The 20846-nt window shown below is 24.6% G+C and overlaps 2 protein-coding genes across 4 annotated transcripts; both read right to left on the reverse strand.

The window, feature by feature from the left end:
• Positions 1–8389: 8389 nt before the first annotated feature.
• Positions 8390–17199, reverse strand: LOC126908043 (ethanolamine kinase 1). 3 transcript variants are annotated; one of them, XM_050689871.1, is made up of 7 exons: positions 16866–17199; positions 11077–11363; positions 10870–10998; positions 9249–9511; positions 8932–9173; positions 8629–8854; positions 8390–8535 (listed from the first exon to the last, which is right to left on the reverse strand). In XM_050689871.1, exons 2-7 carry the CDS (start codon positions 11197–11199, stop codon positions 8469–8471), a joined length of 1050 nt encoding a protein of 349 aa, XP_050545828.1. In that variant the 5' UTR covers positions 11200–11363; positions 16866–17199; the 3' UTR covers positions 8390–8468. The 3 variants fall into 3 exon arrangements, with proteins under 3 accessions (XP_050545828.1, XP_050545830.1, XP_050545829.1); XM_050689873.1 differs by lacking the exon at positions 16866–17199 and adding an exon at positions 12105–12219; XM_050689872.1 differs by lacking the exon at positions 16866–17199 and adding an exon at positions 11443–11561.
• Positions 13897–14879, reverse strand: LOC126908053 (uncharacterized). The gene has a single exon (XM_050689900.1). The coding sequence runs from the start codon at positions 14587–14589 to the stop codon at positions 14002–14004; it is 588 nt and encodes a 195-aa protein (XP_050545857.1). The 5' UTR covers positions 14590–14879; the 3' UTR covers positions 13897–14001.
• Positions 17200–20846: the final 3647 nt, after the last annotated feature.

Raw genomic sequence — 20846 nt, forward strand, 5'->3', positions numbered from 1 at the left:
TTAACGCTATCATATGTATTATCACTAATCGTTGTATCAGCTGATAAAACTATAAATAATATTAAGACATATTTTATAATAAAAATTAAAATAAATAAACAATGATATTTAAGGTCATATAGAAGTAAAATTTTAAAGCTATGACAATTTTTTTTATCAGTACGTTTTCTTAGGATGTTCTAAAAAATTTATTTGAAGTTATTTACTTTTGTTATAAAATACTACATAGTTCTATGATTAACGTTCAAGACCACAGCCTTCATTACGATTTTAGAATATTTCAATAATTCTAAGAACTCTACAGGCTACCATCATATATTTTTAATATTATTTTAAATTTTAGGGGTCTTGTATTTCAGTACAATACTAAATAGTCGGTCAATCACATTTAGGGTAAAATAACGAATTTAATATTGTATTTTTAATATTTCACTTATAAGAACAGAACCTTACTATCATAAAAGCCCTTTACGATACACTTTTTACTTTGTACTCACTATTATTGACACACGTGAACGCAGATTAATTTTAACTGTGGATAGAAAATCATGTTTAGTGTATTTTAATGTTATTTTTCAAGTATTAAAATATTAGTTAGCTAAGGTAAATTTTTAAACTAAATATTTTAAAAGTACTAATAGAAGTTTAATATACCTCACATTTATTTTTAATAGATTTGGTTACAAAGTTTTACAATCGTTTTCGTATCATACTTCATAGCAGGGAAGAGACGATAAAAATGAAAATTTTCAATCAACCTCGCATTTTGCTCTTGATAAGATGAAAAAAACATTTTTTAGTATTAAACTAGATATAGATGAAGCTCACATGCAAATTTCAGATATTAAATCCATTCACAGAAGTCATGAAAAGTCGTATAAGCTTAATCTTGTCATCTTACTTCGTTTTCATCTTACAGAAATTCATTATTAATACGAACAAAATAATTAGTCTTATAAATAATTATTGTTTATGACAAGGAAAAATTTATCAGATTGATAAATAATAATTTATTAATGTTGGAATTTTTATCAATATGAAAATATGATACAGATTTAATTATTGAAAAATATTTAATTATTACGACAAAAAAATGAAGATTTTTTGAATAAATCGTTATTTGAAAAAATAAAATGGCTGATGTTTTGATGGTGCATTATCCAAAAATAATTAAAGAGTAAGGGACACTGAGACATTTTTGATGCTTTAGGTTTGGAGGTAAACTTAATGAATTTAAAACATATGCACGAGTATTTCATCTAGACACAATGTTACATTAACGCTACCTAAAAAACTTCAAATAAGATTTGCAGGTTAAACATTTATTTAAATCACTATCATTTGAAAACAAACTTTTAATTAAAATTGGTATGAACCCAGCAGATAATGAGATTTTTATCTCATTTTGAATGCATAACTTCAATGAATATCGAGGACTCCACCACTGTAGTCTCCCTTTGTGAGAAGTAATTTCATATGATTATTTAATGTTTAATTTCATATTATATATAAGAATAATAAATAATAAATTCTTATATTATATATAAGAATTTATAATTAGAATATTTTACTATATGGTTATTTTTTATATCTGTCATTAATTTTTCTCAAAGATACGTTATAACATCACAAATTGTATCTAGTTGACGACCTTTCCCTCAAAAATAAAAAATGATATCAAATAAAAATTTACTTAACCAGCTTTCTTTGTACAGACAATTAAAATCATTTATTTCTAATATTTTTAAAGTATTTACTGTCAATTTAGGTTTAATGTAACAGATTTCAACTACAAAGTTGAATAATTTTACTTTGTTATTTATTAATTTTTTAACTTTATATATGTGTTCATCTGTCATTCTACCAATTTTTTGATAAACTTTTACTATATAAATCATCCTAAAAAAATGATTTTGGGTTTTATATGAATTTAATAATTGATTATTGCAGTTTTTCAAATGCGCTTAATTGTGTATATTTTTTTTTACTTTTTGATTGTTTTTGTTAGTTTTTATGGAAAACTAAAAAGATATTGGTTTTGTGATGCTGTGCAGTTTTTAGCTTCGATACGAAACTGAGAGGGTATTAATTTTATCATGATGTATTTATTTATTTTTTATTTTTTTTGTGTCTGTCACTACTTTTTCTCGCTCTCATTGTACCGATTTCTCTCAAAGATACATCAAAAGACCGTATCTAGTTGACGACATTATCCACAAAAATTAAAAAATTTTCCCTTGTTCCCCATAAATAGTGAAACTCCTCCAATAAATTACTATTTTTAAAATCGGTAAATTTCGACATTTTTTTTTCTAAAATGAACGAATCAAAATAATTCTTTTTATACTGAAACCTTCGATATTCTCCATTCATTTAATATCAATTTTTGAAAATTTGACCCTTACTAGACCACTGGGGGGTAAAATAGTATCTTTTGTATAAATATTTAACTATTTCAAAGTTATGAAAATGTTCCGGAATTATTCCGAACTTAAAATATATATCAAACTGTTTAACATAAAATATTTAATACTTAAAACTGCCATAACTTATTAAAAAATGAACCAATTAAAATAGTTATTTTTTTAATTGAAACCTTAGGTATTTTACTTTTGTTTAATATACATTTTTTCAAAATCTGACCCTTTACTTCCTTTACAGGACGGGATTCAAAATAGCATCTTTTACACAAAAATTTATCTTTTTCAAATTAACTTTTGAAAATGTTCCGAAAATACTTGGTCCTTTAAACATATGTTAAATCAAAGCTTATGTTACGCGCTATAATTAAAAACAAAAAAATTTGTCCCGATGACTTGCCTTTTATATGTAATAAAAAAAATATTACTTTGGTGTAAAAAGTCACCGTTTTTTGTATTGACATAATATTTTACACCAATTTTAGTTTCGATGCAAAGCTGAGAAGATATTAATTTTTTTATATGTTAATACTCGTTTTTAACTAATTATTAATAATATCAAAAACTAGTGGCGATGGAAAAAATCTAATTGCAGATTAGATTGGATCCTGATGAAAATTCTTTCTAGACCATTTATTTATAATCAACAACAAATGAAAAGTTTTGTATCAAGCCATAAAATTTTTATACGCGTTTGCCTAAAAAGTAACTACTTTATAATTGTTTGATAATTTCTCCGTAAAAATTTCAATAATAAATTGTAACGTCACAAATTCGAAGGTGGACCGTTTATGATTTTTTGTTATGTCTACTTATTTATTTTATCGCGCGAAAGAACCTTTTTCTGACACAGCGGTGTCAACCACTCATTATTTTACCGCTGACCGCTAGATAAGGCGATAAAAGAGAAATATAATTAAAATCGAATTGTTTATCAGTATTGATCCCTTCCAAAAAGACTGGCCGTTATCGATTTGAAATTGCCGTTAGATCGGTGTTGACTCTTCTCTATTCTTTCTTCTGTCATTGACCGTGCTAGGGTGCACACATTTGTTGTTTTATTGACACTCTTTTTTTCAATGATGGAGTAGAGCCGTCAACGGCGAATGGCCAGGTCTTTTCGGCGAAGCATCCAGACCATCGGATGGGTCTTTATATTATATTTATGTAATGAGCTATATTTGATTAATTACTTTATTTCATTTTTATTTTATCGTAAATTAACTTAATTTGGTTTATGTGTGGAGAGCACGTGTTTCCCTTTTCTTCTAGCCAACGCTAAGGAGCGAGTGTCCAGACCGCTACTGGTGTTCTTCATTAATTTCCGATTAACATTAACGGATGTGTTCCAATACCGTCCGTGATGTTTGTAATATTATTCGTTTGTTTTGTTTAAATATTTTATTTTATTTTTGTTGCCTTTATTTGTAGACATGGTTTTTGATGCATTCGCATTTTTGTCCATGTTTAACTTAATTTTCTTTTTTTTACCAATTAAATTAAATTTCCTTATTAATTTCAACCGTAATATTTATTTTATTGCGCGAGTACTTAATTACTCGCGTGTATTTATCCCTATTCCTTAATCTAGACACGGGCTACGGTATGTTTTACATATCAACCATATACAACTTTGATTGTCATAATTGTGTTCTATAAACCACGAGGCATTATAGTAATTTATACATATAACGACATATTAACTTAGATTATACTTTTAATTAACTTAAAATTAAATTTCACCTATGGTCCGGTAATCATATCTGATAGGTGTGACACCTCGCCTAGGTGGTGGCCACCCTTGCTACTATAGCTAGTCGTTATGCAAGTGGCAAACCACATTGTTGTTACAGGCCGAATTATTAATAAAAAAGCCCACTTGCAAAATTATTAAATATCAATTTCATACTATATTTAATTACTATAATTAGTGTTTATTCATATATCATACTTATATATCATAGAACTGCTAATTAGGAATAATGAAGGAAATAAGAGTTCATTCTGCTTTTGGAATAATCCACCAATTTCTTAAAATTAAATATTATTTACAGATTTCCATCGAAGCATTTCTTATGATAGTGATTTTAATCACTGTAAAATGTAATCTATACTTGTCCCAACTATCCCACATCCATACTGTGCCGCTACCTAATTGTGTTATCGTTTTTTTTTTTACTATTTATTCTCAAATAACTATACCATGTCAGTAAAGCTTTCTGAGAGTATTGCTGATTAAATTAACTTTATATTTCCTTCAGAAATTAAAGCAAGTTTTAATTATTAATTTGTAAATATAAATTAAAAAAATTCTAAAAAAGCATTATACATTCTGTCTTTGATTTTGTATAAAATTTATATAATTGTTCAGCTAAATTTCGGTTATTCTAGTTTGCATTGCCACTAAAAATATTACAAATTTACCTAGACAACTTTGTATGTTTTGAAGTGTGTACAACCCGTTGAAAATGAAACGTTACCTATTATTGATATTACTTAAAAAAAATATTTATATTTAAATTTGAACGATTTAATTATTACAAAAATAAAAGACACGATCAATAATCAATATTAAATGACGAAATAAATCTATTTTGTCATGGTTTAAAAAAATATTGTTATCATAATTTTTGTTTTAAAACCGTTAATATGAACTGTGTGTACGACTTTTATTATCGAAACTTGATCACTACTAAAACTTGATTAATGTGTTGAAAAAGTATTTAATGCTCAAATTTTTTTTTTACGAAGATTAATAACATTAAAGCAAGATATTTAAAATTATTTATTTTATTTGTATACATTACGTAAAACTCCTATCTATTTACTATTCAATCAATGTATTGATGTCAAGAAGTAATTTATTTTATAGGATATATATTTTATGCGATTTGTGAAAAATAGCAACCCTCAGTGTTTTAAATTTTATAATAACATGCGATCGCTGAAAATAAGCGGCTTAATTAAAAAAAAAATAATAGAAATGTTGATCTGAAAAATTTCTCAACTGACAGTTTTATTAAATATAATATATTTGTTGTCAAATTTAACCTTTGAAGCAACTACGAAGCAAATTTGTAAATAGTGTTTAATTCTGTGAAAGTTGTAGATAATTACAAAAGCAACATCAACTTCTATTTCCTTAATTATATCCAGATTAGTAATTCTCAGATTCAAAAATATAATATATAATTTTTTAATTATATATTATATAATTTTCATAGTTAATTGTTTTCAAATTATTATTGATTTTTAATATGTTAAATGTAATCATTTTTAACCTACTTATTTTTTTTCTTTAAAATGAAAGTTTATAATAAAAAAAAATGAATTTATTACCATAACTTTTAGCTCAACTTGTAAGATTAAAATTGGCATCATTAAATAGAAAAAAATGGTATTGTTAAGATTAATATGTTGTCAGAAAATTTTATAACTACTATTTACAGTAAATTTATCAGAAAAGCTCGATTTTTTTTTGCATTTTTATCGTAACGGATCACTTAAATAGAAATCATAGTAATCATTTCTAATTAACTTTTGGTGTTTAAAAAGTTTCTATAATTGAAATATACAAAAGTGAATTAATTTTAAAAATTTACTTTAAGTCAAAAAACCAATAAAAAAAAAAGTTGTTAAAAATATCTACTCAATTGAGCGAAACAATAATTTTTTCTTATTATTATTCTTGATAATGAATCGAACGCTCACTTAAATTAATTTGTTTGATATTTTTCAATTCTGAGATTAATGTAATAAATATTAAATTTAACAAGAATAAATAAATTTTACAATTTTTATAGGTATTACATGTGTTGTAATATCCATAATCCTTATATTTAAATTATTACAAATATTTTGTATCCAATATTGTACACTTATATTATTTTAAAAATGTAACTTTTATAATTTAGTCACTATAATGTACTTTAAAATGTGTAGATAGTTATTCAAATGCATGGATACTTAATCTTTATATTATACATAACTGGGTTTCATTGTAAATTGTATGGCATTTTAAAAATATTAATCGCAAAAGCCTATTGATAATCGAGATCTCCCATAAAAATAATTTAATTAAAATATGTTTCCAGATAAACAACTACAAAATTGTCGTCAGTAGTCTGTCGGCGTATTACTATAATCCACATTCCCTTTTGCATTCGTCTCGACTATCAAGACCTAAAAGTGAAGGTGAAAATTTATTCTGAGTTCAATTTTATTTTAATCTTTTATATATATATATATTAAGGTGGTCCTTATTTTTCAACTTCATAAATTCAGAGTCATGGGCTCAAAATTTCGTTAGGTTCACTGAAAAAATGAAACTGGTAAAATTTGAGTACAATAAGTACTTAAGTTCATTTTCAATAAGTTGAAGTTCTTCAAAAATGGGGTGGATTTTCTTTTTTTGAGTGTACGCTCTTTATTTTTTAAGTTTCGCCAAAAACAAAGAATAATTTTTATAGGACTCAATGTGAACAAAAAATAAAGTAATATATTATTTTTTTGTAAAATTAATATTTTGTCGTAAAAATAAGAAAAATCAGTTTCACTTAATTTTTAAAAAAAAATGACATAGTTTTCAGTTATACTTTTCCAGTGTCTTAAATTTTAATTATACGCAGAAATTGTACAGAAGTAATATTAATCACCGTGATATCTTCTATAAAAAAGATTATTTGAGTTTTTTTCGAATTATGAATCCTTTCCAAATAAAAATTTAAAACAACTACGAAAACGTGTTTTTTTTTTAATTTTTTTTGCATGTGTGTTTTTTTGTTCATAAATTAAAAAATTTTCTTAGTTATATTAAATAAAAAAAAAACAAGAAACACAATAAAATAATAATTCTTTATCACAATAATAGTTTTTCTAATTTGAATATTTTTCATTCAAAATTTCTCGGTTACATCTGGGATACAGCTGGCGATATTGTTGAACCACCTAAAATACTCAAAAGTAAAGGTTATAATACAACTATAGTAATTTAAAATAAAAAATTTTGCAGTATTATTATATAATTTCATGTAATATAAATTGCTTTTGATTTTCATCCCTTGTAAATTTGTCGTTGAATTCTTCCATGAGTTTTACGCCACGTTCTGCCATGTCGTTTACTATTTTTATCGAGGATAATATTTCTTTGGCGTTATTGTATTCATTATTTATTTCCCATGTGGTAGGATCTTCATATAAAAACTTGAATTTTAATTTAAATCGCTCAAATAATTTTCATGAATTGTTGCTGAGCAACGAAAAAGGAAAATCTTTTTCTAGAAAATCTGATAAATCTTCATATTTTTTTTATTTGAATCTTCATTTTCTTCTGGCTCTTCATTCGTGCTCTGTTCATAACCTTTTAATATATTTTTTACCATTCACTGTTTAGTATTAATGTCAAGTCGATCGTCAAATAAAGAAAACACAGCACACTCATCATTTAAATACCATAAATGGTTTATAAATTTTTACTTTCATGATTCTTGTTATATATTTCTTTTGTAGTATTATTATTGTTCATTAAATTAGCACAATTCGATTATTATACACAAATTATTGAAGTTGAAAACATAGGCCTGCTATGTGATTTTTACAAAAATATATTGGTAATACTTATTATATTTTGTTTTTGAATTAATAAAATAAATCTATGATAATAATTCTTCATAAAGAAAAAATAATGAATACAACGAATATATTGAAAAAATAAATATAAAAATTGAACAACTAATATGTTGCATCTCATTTTATTTTCTATGAAATACATAAATATAAGCAAGATATCAATCAGAATATAGTTTGCTATTATTAGAATATGAATATATCATATATACTTTTTATAAGTTTAAAAATAAAACGAATATTTGTAAATATCTAATGATATAAATCATAAAAGATAAATCACAATGGTAACTATAGTAATATAATTAGAAATTCATAATGATGATTACATCAAAAAAAATTGGCACGATAAAATTGAGTTTTCAAGAAAGCCACCACTAACAGAATATAAAAAGTTTATACTGAAATGATGAAATACAAAACTCAATTTGTGTTTTCTTTAATTTTTCTTTTTGAAATTTTGAATTCATTGTATCTAGATTCAGCATATCTGTAAATTATAATATATTAAATATATTGTGTAAATATTTTTAAAAATTTAATAGGGAAAAACATTTTGATTTTAAACATAATATATTTTTACCCGATGTAATCGAAATCAATCTTAGAGTACTCGGCTTGTACTATACTCCACGGAATCCAAAGTAAATGTGAAACATTTACGAATATATCAACATGATGCTTAAGAATTTTTATTTCAGGGTCGTTCAACATCAATGGTTTTTCAAGGTATTCTTCTAAATAATTTCGCAACCAATCTAATTGCATCTTTTCCCCAGGATATAATGAAAAATCAGGATCTTGAACCCCTATATTAAGATAAATACAGAATAAAAATATATTTTCCTTAGGTCAAGTGGATGTCAATGGATAGTATTATGCATACCAGCGAATTCTATAAAATGATTTGCTATGTCAAACGCTTGACAATTTGGCATAGAATATTCGTAATCTATAAACGAGATCTTTATTGGTCTTCCTGATGAATTTCTCTGTACTATAATATTGGATAAAAGCAAATCATTATGACTAAATACTGTAGGACTTTTAATTTTTTCTACTACTAGTTTCACGGCTTCAATTTCAGACCGTAAACCTTGAACACCGTAAGGGAATGCCTTCTTAAACCTAGACAAAGCCGTATTTACATAAAATTCATTTTCCAATAGATAATTAAGTAAAAATTAATTTCTAGTTACAAACCGAGCATCTTTTGTAGTTGAGCTGAGAGTGTCCGGGATGAGTTTTAAGTAAAGATCTATTTTATTCCATATTTGAGGCTTGGTCGTCCAAGGATCACCAATATCTAATTTATGAAACTTTGCCATTTCTTTGGCAACCATTCGATAAATACTTGGTTCTCTTACTGTCACAGTGTCCAGCGTTTCGCCTTCAATAAACTTGTAAATGATACCATTTTCGAATGTAGCGTATAAGTCAGGAGCGTGACCGGCGTAATATAAGATCTAATTTTCAAACAATGTAGTTAGTCAGTAAATACAATACAATACTGATTGAAACTTAATACTTGAAATTTTTGCCATCTATATGGTCAAAAACATCAATCAAGATATTAACCTAAAGGACAATTATTTGATTTAGGTTAACTTATTTCCAAGTTTCTCGTTTACAATAAACTACTTATTATGAAGATTCGACTTTATCGTCGTTCAGTAAATTATCACGAGGAACAATTAGGAAATTTCTTGAAAAAGTGCCAGCTAACTGTAAAATATTTGCAGAGATAGTGAACAAGTTGAAAACGATAATTCACCCTTAAAGTGGGCAACAAATTTGTTTAAAAAATGTGGAATTGTAAATAAAATTTAATACATTTTTTTCTTTTATAATATACATGTTCGAGTTATAATAGTTGAGAACTTAATAATACTTTACATAAAACATTCCTCAGCTTCAATTTAAAATTCAAACTACAAATTTTTTTTCAGTGATGCAATTTGTAGATTATATTTTTACTTTGTTGTGTATCTATGTTTCTAAACATATTAAACATTTTAATTGTTTAAAACTGAGAAAATACAATGGTTAAAAACTTAAATAAAGATTGTCATTATGATATCAATATTATACATAAATGAAAAATGAACTATTTTATATTAATCTGTCGTGATTTTTTTTTTTAATTTCCTAAAAAAATCATTTAATAATAAATTCAAAATATTTTTGAGGTTATAACATGTTTTATTACTATATAAAGTTTCACTTATCATAATTAAAAAAAAAATGCATATAAATCACATTTTTGTGTTATACTTTTATAATTATTATATAAAAACCTATTTATCACAATATATATATTGTTATAATGAAAAAACATTTAACCTAAGAGTTGTAATAATAACTAGAATTTTATAATCAAGAGATAAGGTATATATTGTATAATTAAAATTTTGATCATGCCATCGACAGATTTAAAAACATTCTTTCTCATTGGCTGTTTTACTAGTAATTAAAATAATCATCAGTAAATAGTGATATTTACTGTTAAAATTATTGAAATTTTTTAAAATTATTTATTTTACTACTGTTCATATAGAATAATTCGATGTAAATTACAAAATTAAACAAGGAATTGAAGTGTCCTACGATTTAAATAATATATATTCAAGTTCATCGATTACATTTTTTGTGGAATAAAAATAGAAATATATTGACTTTATAGCACATTAAGTTAAAGTCATTGAACTTAAAAGAACCAATTTTACAACAATAAAAATAACATCGCAATAGATGAAATGAAATTTTAGAAATAACTTTATTATATCCTGTATTCTATTTTGATTGCTTTTGAAAAAGTACAAACTTTGAAATTCCTAAGTTCAGCCTCTCGATCTATATGCCTATCAGTATTTTTTCCATAAATTCGCACAAGTATGCCATCATCTCCAGAGAACCAACCAATCAATTTATTGGTAATTCCATCTGTAAACAACTAATTAATATGTCAAATTTATTAGATCTAGAGTAGAAATTCCTGTATTTAGTAAAAAATTGATAGAAATAAAATTACCTTGAACTTTGTATCTTCAAAATCCCAGTGAGGTCTAATTTGTTTTATTACATCTCTTGATCCTTTCTCAACATTTTCGTCATCAATAAATACGGGCACATGTGGAACTTCAGCATTAGCCATGACACTATTTTAAGTCGTCTAAACGGTTAATAATATACTGCGCATTGCCGTAGTGAAACAATAGTATTTCCTATTTTATGATCCCGTGTCAAAGGTGTGCCACGCGATAAGTATTGCTATGAATTAGATTTGATTTTCTTCCTAATTCAGAATTAATCTTGCGTCTGTGTAATTAGATAAAGAACAATTAAAAAACAGAAAGTCTCAAAATTGTTAAATAATAAATAAGTAGGAAAAACACACCTCAATCAAAAAAACAAAGTAGGTCTCCATTCAATTGTTCTCTCATGAACTTCGATAAAGTTATTATACTTAATAATATCTATTTACTATTTATGCAAGTATTTCTCGTCAAATAAGTTCATAACTTATTTACTATTTATATAATAAGAAATTACTCCCGTAAAGGTGTTTGTATATACAAAGTTCGAAAATTCGTGTAAAGTAATTATTTATATAGAAATATAAAATTTATACTTATGTCTATTATTATACAGATTTCAATCTTGATAAATAAAATTGATTTATTAACAGTATAATGAACCTTACTATTTTTAATTTATTCATTATTATTATCTATAAAAGACTTGAATAATTTAAAAAAAAAAAAATTTAATTTACTCAGACTTAGAGTATTTCTGTGAATTTAGTTCATGATGTTTATTCATAAAGAATAAATTACATCCTTTTGATATGTTTTTAGGGAATAGTTATAGTTTCTTTGCAAACATAAATATGCAGATAATAGACTAATGTAAATCTAAATAATTTTGATTTCAGATTGAAATCAAACGTATATCCTATGAAGTACTCTCGGAATAATTTATTAATCACTAAAAACTAGAGATGTAATATAACCTGTGACTATGATGTTATCTCACAATATAATTTTAAAATATACTTACCATCATAAATATGAATGGATATTATACTTAACAGCATTCATCGTTTAAAATTATTAAAACAACACCCTAATTAATTTTTTAAACCTCTTATTAATCAAACCTATCTTATTTAATAACTTGTGATGGTAAGATGAACTAATTCGTAACAAAGTAAACAATTGAAATACTAATTTAAAATTTGACAGTAATAAGTGAGAATAAAATAAAATAGAATATAAAAAACAGTTTTGAAAAAGTATTTTACTTTTATGAAATCCATTAACTTGTTTTCATGTGACAGCATATGTTGTATAGTTACTTGTCAATGTATAAAGTAAAGAACAAACTATATAATTTATTTATTTTTAAGTTATACAAGCTGATTAAATTATCTTTAACCACTAAATTTCTTTTAAAATAAAAATTATATAAAACATTTTTTGATTTATAGGTGGTTAAATATTTTTTAGGTTTATCACTTATCCCTCATAAGAGATAAGTGATGAAGGGTATCAACTTAATTTATTAAATGGCAACATATATATTTACCTAGTTCATACGATAGAAAATTATCAAACTAAAAATGACTAGTCCATATTAACTTTTAAAACATTAGTTCGGGAGTTATGGATAATTTTATATATAGTTGGGAAAAGTAGTGCGTATAACAAATGCATAACGATTAACATAACATAATCCTCACCTCACCATCAGTCTACATTTAAAAATCTTAATAACTTTTCAAATACTCATTGAAAAGTTGTTATCGACAGGTCATTTTTTTAGTTGGATCATTTTCTATCGTACGAATTAAAATGTATAACGTTCATATTTAGTTATGATTAAATTTGTATGTTTCGATTAAAAAAAAACCTTAACACAATGGGGTCACAGCATAGTTAAAACAAGTATACATGACATCTGATAATGATTATCATTAAAATCATAAAAAACGCTTCAATGTAATCTGTTAAATTTCACCATTTAAATATTAGTTATACAATTTTCAAGTATTTTTAAATTTCACAAAAAATTTTGTTAAATTATTTGTTTAATTGTAAGTAAAGTATGTTTTTTTTTAATTGCGATTTCATTACCTTGACGACCTATTTCTCGTAGAAAAACAATCGACATTATTTTTTTTTGAATGTTATACTACAACGTATCAAAAAATTTATCAATTTTATATAAATGAAAAGACATCCTGACACATTATTGTGTTAAAATTTCATTAGGTTCAGTGATTTAAAAAATTTATAGTAGTTTTAAAATGCAGAATTTTTTTTTTGAAAAAGCTATACTTAACAATATAGTAGTTAAGACATAAATCTTTAAATTTCTAAAGTTTAGGGAGTTTTTTTTTTCAAATTTTCGGCACTAAAAGGTTCAGCTAAATTAAAATTGGGTCAGGTTTTGTGGTATTATTTATTAAAATCGGTTTAGTAAGAGCTAAGAATTTTCATGGACAGACATAAAAAAACCCACAACTCAAAACCAATACCTATTCAGCTTTGCATCGAAGCTAAAATAAAGTTGGCACCTTCATAAAGGATACGAAATAAACCTTTATTAATAAAAATATTTAATCTCTTATATATTGAAGAATAAATAATACTAAGCAAAATCAAAAATTACAATTAGCTTGTATAGAAAGGCTCAACGGATACTAATTCCAATATGAAATTTATTTAATGTATTTTTGTCAATAAGTCATATAGAAAAATAATGATAAGTTTTATAATTATTTTGTAAAAATTCGATTATATTAATTTAAAAAAACTATTTTAATACTTAAATAAGATAATGAGGTTAATGCAAGTTCGTGATAATTATATCTATTTAATTTTTTTTTTTCATAATTTTGTAACAAACGAATTTTTAATAACAAATTTTTGATTATTCGTTCTATATTATATAATTACTTTTTTAATTTTTTAGGTTTTAAGTCTTTAGTTGGTATCTTTTCGTTTTTGTATGTTAATCTTATATAAGGCCGTCTAATAGTATTATTCTGTATGTTTTTTGGCTCTTTTGAATTGTTTTTAAGCTTATTATTCAACATTTCTTTATCATAGTTTGAAGAGTTATTTCCATCTTTAATAGATTTATCCTTTTGTTGTTCAACCAAAGTCTTTTGCGTAGTATTAATTTTAGATGGATCTATAATATTCTCCAATTTATGATCGTTTACTTGCCACTTGGGGTACTCTTCAATGATTTCTGTTTCATTTGCTCGCATTGCAAAAATATCCCTGTTCATAATTTCTTTGAATACTTCATGTAGTGGCTTATCTTTTGAGTGTCGACAATACGGGTATATTATATTCCTCCTATCATCCGATTTAGCTCTCACTATCTTTAATATTTTCCGACGTTTTTCTAATTCACTATTAGGGTATGGAGGTCCAACTCTATATAGATCATAAAATATACTCCGATTATTTTCTGTACTTTGATTTGAGTTTTTAGTATTGCTAACTATTTCGTCGTTTTTCAGTTCGTTCATTAAGTAGAAAAAAATGTTAACTTTAAACTGTAAAATTATTTTTATCCGCAAATGTGAATTATTTTATACTTCAACAAGGCACACCTATTAAAGTATTTGCTTCGCGGTTGCTATGAAACAAACGTTACCCTTATTAATGTATTGACAGTCATTGATATTTTTAGTTTTTCAATTCGTTATGTTTTAGTCATAATATAATTACCAATACCTATTTCATATTTATATCATTCATAAATAACAAACAATTATTAGTTTCATTGTCAGTATTTTTTTTTAAACTATTTAATGCTCAAACACACACTGTACTTTCTTAAATGAATCATTTAAATAATGTAAAATTTCATTATAAAAGTTCTTAAAATTTTGCTATGACAACCTTTACATATAATTAAAATAGTTGACTAATTTTAACAAGGAAAATATATATCGTACAAATTCATTATGTTACTGTAACTCCTCAAATACAGAACATGAACACAGTAACAATTGAAATTTAAATAACTAAACTTAAAAAAAAAAAATACTTATACAAATTTTGTTAGTTTTGAACTATTTTAATAATCGCCATGAAAAAGTTGTTTACACAAGTTTTTGATCTTTCCTATCAAGCTATATGAATTATAGAGTTTAAACCATTATATTTTTGAACATTCAAATTAAAAAAGACAAGTATCTGATGGTGATTAAAATCACTGTTGAGAATTGAGTATTATATACTAGTAGGGTACCAAAAATTAAAATACAAATAATATTCAATGTTCAGTAATGTATTACAATCATTTATGTTTATTCGATAAAGGAAATAAGTAATCTAATGTTAATATAACTGTAAGTATTATACAAACTAATGAAACCATTAAAATGTTAATATTCATGAACTATTATAATAATATAATTGACATGTTCAAAAATTACGCAATACGTTTATTAGAATCATCCTAATTCTCAACAAGATTAAAATGAAAAATATTTAAATTATTTAAACTACTAATTGCATAACAAATTTGAGACACAATTTATTCACCACTCAAATTTTACTAATATTTAACTTGGATGCATAGCTAAAAGGGTATTTGTTTTGCTATGTCGNAAAATGAAAAATATTTAAATTATTTAAACTACTAATTGCATAACAAATTTGAGACACAATTTATTCACCACTCAAATTTTACTTAAGTTTTAACTTGGATGCATAGCTAAAAGGGTATTTGTTTTGCTATGTCGTCTTTTTTTATGGCTGTCAATGTAAATACTCCGCTCTTATTATACCAATTTAGCTCAAGGTTACGTCTAAAGATCACAAATCGTACCTACTTGAAACTTTTATAGCCACAATTTAGTAAAATCCCCATTACTTTTTTGGAAATTAAAACATAAATTAGGAAGGGGTTTAACACCATATAACAACTTTGTTTGTGTAATTTTTGTTGATATTTTAAAAAATCTATTTTAAATTAAAACTACAACAATACACTTGAAGATAAAAAAAAAAATGTCCAAAAAATTAATTTTAATGATTTATCCAAAAATCAAACAATTTTCGTAAAAATAGCCAATTTTTGTGTTGTATTGCATAGTGTCAGGAAATCTACACGATTCAAGACTAAATCCAATAAAATCTTTTTAAATGAATTATAAGATTAAACAAAAAAAAAATCGTTTTGGAATTTTTTTTATAAATATTTGACCGTTGCTGTAAAATATCCGTTGAAATTTGCAAAGTTATTTTATTTTTCTAAATTCTCTTGAAAATTGCACAAATCTCAATGTAATTTTAATGATATTCCGAAATTTTTAATTTAATTTAAATAAATACCTTTTTGCTTTTTTTAACATAATACAAAAATATTTGTAAGTAATTATTTCATTTTGTCAATTTAGGCATAGCACATAAGCACAGAAGTTAAAATATTTTTCTAATTAACTAAAATACGTTAAAGTTTTTTTTTAAAGTGTAAATATTATAATTACTTTTTAATGGTAGTAGTAAATACTAACGCTCAATTGAGATCATCATAGACTACTATAAAATATTTTGTTATTGTAACACAATAATCGACACTAATTGACATCAAAATGATGAAAATTTGTTGATCTTTTTAAAAATTAAAAAACTATAGATATAAAATAAAATAAAGTAACGAAAAATTGTTTAAAAATTGACCCATGTCACGTGAATGCTCTACATTCTAATAAATTGGTTGATTATTTACCCTTACTATCACACATCAGTAAAAATTAAGTAATAATTATAATTAAAAATAAGGTGTACTCACATGTTATCTTTTTCCAAAATTTGGAATTGATGATTGGAGAAGTTTTTGTTAATAGATAAGTACGCAAAATAGTGTAAGTCGGTGCGATTGTTTCAAAAAGCTAAAAAAATCAAATACCAAATATCGCAACGAATTTTTCTCACTTTGTTTCCTTAGCATGTAAGTTACTCAAAACTTTTTACATTAGTCGTAGGTAATTAGTCTTTATTATTTCAGAGTAAAAAATTAGTATGCTAATATAAGTATAATGCATGGCGTTTTAGAGAGGGATTATTTAAAATAAATAAGTGTCTGTTACAAATAAGCCGGCTCCACTTATTTACTATTTGACGCCTGTAATGTTATCCTTCTTATCTTTTTTACATAAATGATAAAAAGTTTGCACATTAAAAATGTAAACAACTACAGCTCTTATCGAACGACTCTAAACTTTTATATTGGCTACACTGTATTATACAGTTATTGTATACGAGTCCGAATATGGATCGATTATTATTGTACAATAAATATATTTTTATTAAGTATACCACTTTTTTATTATGCCTCAAATTGTAATCTTTAAAGGAAGAGTGCCCTATATCTATGACTAACCCTCTGTAAGACTATTCATAGATACGTAGAACGCTCACAATAATTTGTGATTAAAATTCCCCTAAGTATTTTTTCCACATTAAGTCCTGTTAACCCTTAAACAGTTGCGTGGGGGTCTAGCATCCCCCCACATAAATAAAAACGGATGTATTATATTGCATAAAAGGTGTACATAGATATAAATTTAGAAGATGGTTTTTATAGTAATATTGAATAGATTTTCATAAATAAATACCTTCGAAAAAAAAATGTATGACTTAAAATATCCATCAAAGTTGAAATGGGTCATATTGACCCCCACGCGACTATGAACGTTATAATTTTTTTTTGGACTTGTATTTTTTTCAAAATATCGTTTTATCGTAAATGCAATGTTATAATCGATATAATATTGTGGAATTGGGATTATGTGGATCTGCCACCGTCTGTGCAATTAAGTTTTAAAAATAAATAATCTATTGAGAATTTCCACTACTCGATGATACGGAACAAATACGAACTAAACATGTAATAAATACATCCCGTCGCAATGTGGACACATTGATTATCGGTGCCTCATTTACAATTACCACTATTCACATTTACCCCTCCTGACCCTACTCGTATTATAATAATTAAATTGTATTGTAATATTAATAATAAAAAAATTCAATTCAGAAAAATGATTATGTAAATGTAAATACACATAAAACTAGTAAATATAAGCCATGTTTGAGCTCAAAGAAATACAAGAAAAATTAATAAAAATACATTTTGTAATAGTAAAAGCTTTTAATTACCGTCTTAATTATAAGATTTTGCAGTTAAAATAATTTTTTTACAAACCAAAATTTTTTAATGAAATTTTGAAAATTAAGTTTTTTTTTTTTTTTTGTAATATAATTTTTAGTAATGCACATAATTTTGTCATTTATTTATTTTTTAATTGTTATCCATATTTATATATCATATGGTAACAAATAATGTCTTTGAATTTAAAAAAATGAACTTTTTTATACATATTTTTTACTTTTTTAGAAATGGAGTCTAATGGGTCTATTATGGGTCCACGCGACTATGAACGTTAAAAATAGGTACGCGCCTGCTTAAGGGTTAATAACATATATAAAATTAGTATTGAGTTTTTAAGTGATTAATTTTGCTTTTTAGGTTGTTGATTTTAAATAAATAGAAATTATTGATTAAGTTGTAATTTTATATATTTAATATGGTACAAGTATAATATATTATTATCCATCATATTAAATAAGCAAGAAATACAAACACTGAGGACCGAAGAGTCGAGTTTATTTATATAAAAATTATTAGCCCCCAAAATCTTTGGCTCATTTTCTCCCATGTTTTTTAGATCACAATTTTCTTACCGGCGAAAGAGGGAAAAAAGAAAGAATACATTATAATCATCGTTAAATATTCGATAAATTCGATTAGTAATCAACAAGGCATTTGTCTTAGAGCTTTAAATTCATTCAATATTTTTAACTGATTTTATATTCTTCAAATATGATATAAAATTTTAGTAAAAAAATTAGTTGATTTAATGTCGACTAAAATATTTTAAACATTTTAAAAATGACTTAAAGATTTTTATTTCACTTATATTATACAAATTAATTAATGATGGCCGTGTGTCCAATCCAATTTATTTTTTATTTTACGAGAACAAATAAGAAATTTATAAAATTAAGGAAATTTCCTATACAGAGTGTTCAGTATATTTTAAGATGAGATTTAAATCATATTTTCTCTTGCGTTGTCTTATAAAATTTATTATTACATTTATTTAATTGAGTCAGAGGTTGTACGTAATTACTTACCAAGCACATATAATTAATTTACTAGTCTTATATTTAAAAAGTGGTTTTGCGTGAAAGGGTTAGTTTTAAATTGCATTATCATTACAGCTAGAGTTAATGTTTTTGCTAAGTGCTTAGTACCAACTTTTAAAATAATCAAGATTTAATGAATAGAATACCAAGGCTGAATGTAATAACTACATTCAGTACTCATATACTAAAATAAAACTGTTCTATTCTTTATTATTTACTAAACAGAATGACAAAATAAAAATATTGCTAATTATTCATTAAATTCTGTTATAAATTATGTTTGAACTGAAAATTATAATTTTTTTTTTAATAAAAGTCTTTTAATAGCTTTTTCATTGTTACTAATGATTGTATTGTGTTACTAATGATAATTAGAAAATGTATGCTTTACATGAAAAATATCCAATGTTCATGAGTTTATTTAGTTATAAAATAAATAAAAAGTCAAAAATTATTCTTTTTTTTTATCCAATATTACTTTTGTAGAACAAAGCTTTCTATGTTGATGGTAATATTTTGTTATTGCGTAGATGATTTATGCATTACGAGTGTTGTAAAGAACGTCACTCATGAAATTTCATTACTTTTTAAAGAATACATTAAAGAATAAAGCATTGCTTTTAATTTTGGTGTGTGATGAATATGAACAATTAATCTAATTGACCTTTGAAGAAATATTCTTACGAAATAAATGAGAACAAAACATTTTGTCTATCCAAAATTTACCGTAAAATAAGACCCGAAAATGTTTGTTATTATTTACTAAATTTATAATTAAAATTTAATATTTCTAAATATTTTTAATGATTTCTTAAATAATTAGGCGATTTCTCTTTCATTATAAATGTTTATCTATTGCATCTTTTACATTATTCATGCCAATGTTGTGCAGTATATGTGTACAGTCCTCTCATTATTTCAAATAATATATTCTTAATATACTCTATGAAATTGTATAAAAATAAATTTAACATAAGATATGTTTAATATATCTCATGACAAGAGAATACAATCCATAAATTTAATCTCTTGGGAAGTCTTTAGGTAAATGAAATATTTATATAGCATATTCAAAAATAAATGTATGTACACAAATGAGATAAGGTTTGTACAAACATTATACAACATATTAATCATATCTTTAAGTATAAATGTATGTTGTTTTTAAACTTTCAATGTTATAACGGATAAAGATATATTAAGTACACAAATTATTCTTTTGAAAAAACACTTATGATGTATAGATAGTATAAAGGTTTTAATGGTTTTTGTTATTATAGTATTGACACCTATTGTTTAATTGCATCTATGTATAAGACAACATTATAAGAACGATTGTCCATTGTTAATGTTGGCTATTTAATGATGCATGGCTTCGCCGCAAATTGTCCTCGTAGTTAAGTTAAATGTACGTGATACTAAGTTTGATTTGTTTAAGCAATAAACTTTTCTTTGATCTCGGGGTCGTAGTTAAATGTAAAGTATTATTTTATAATAGAAAATAGAATTTTTTTAATTCTATATGCGTTTTATTATCTTTTCATAAATAGATACATATGTA

This window comes from Daktulosphaira vitifoliae, unplaced genomic scaffold, assembly GCF_025091365.1.
Source record: "Daktulosphaira vitifoliae isolate Bord-2020 unplaced genomic scaffold, ASM2509136v1 Scaffold_5, whole genome shotgun sequence".
Lineage (NCBI taxonomy): Eukaryota > Metazoa > Arthropoda > Insecta > Hemiptera > Phylloxeridae > Daktulosphaira > Daktulosphaira vitifoliae.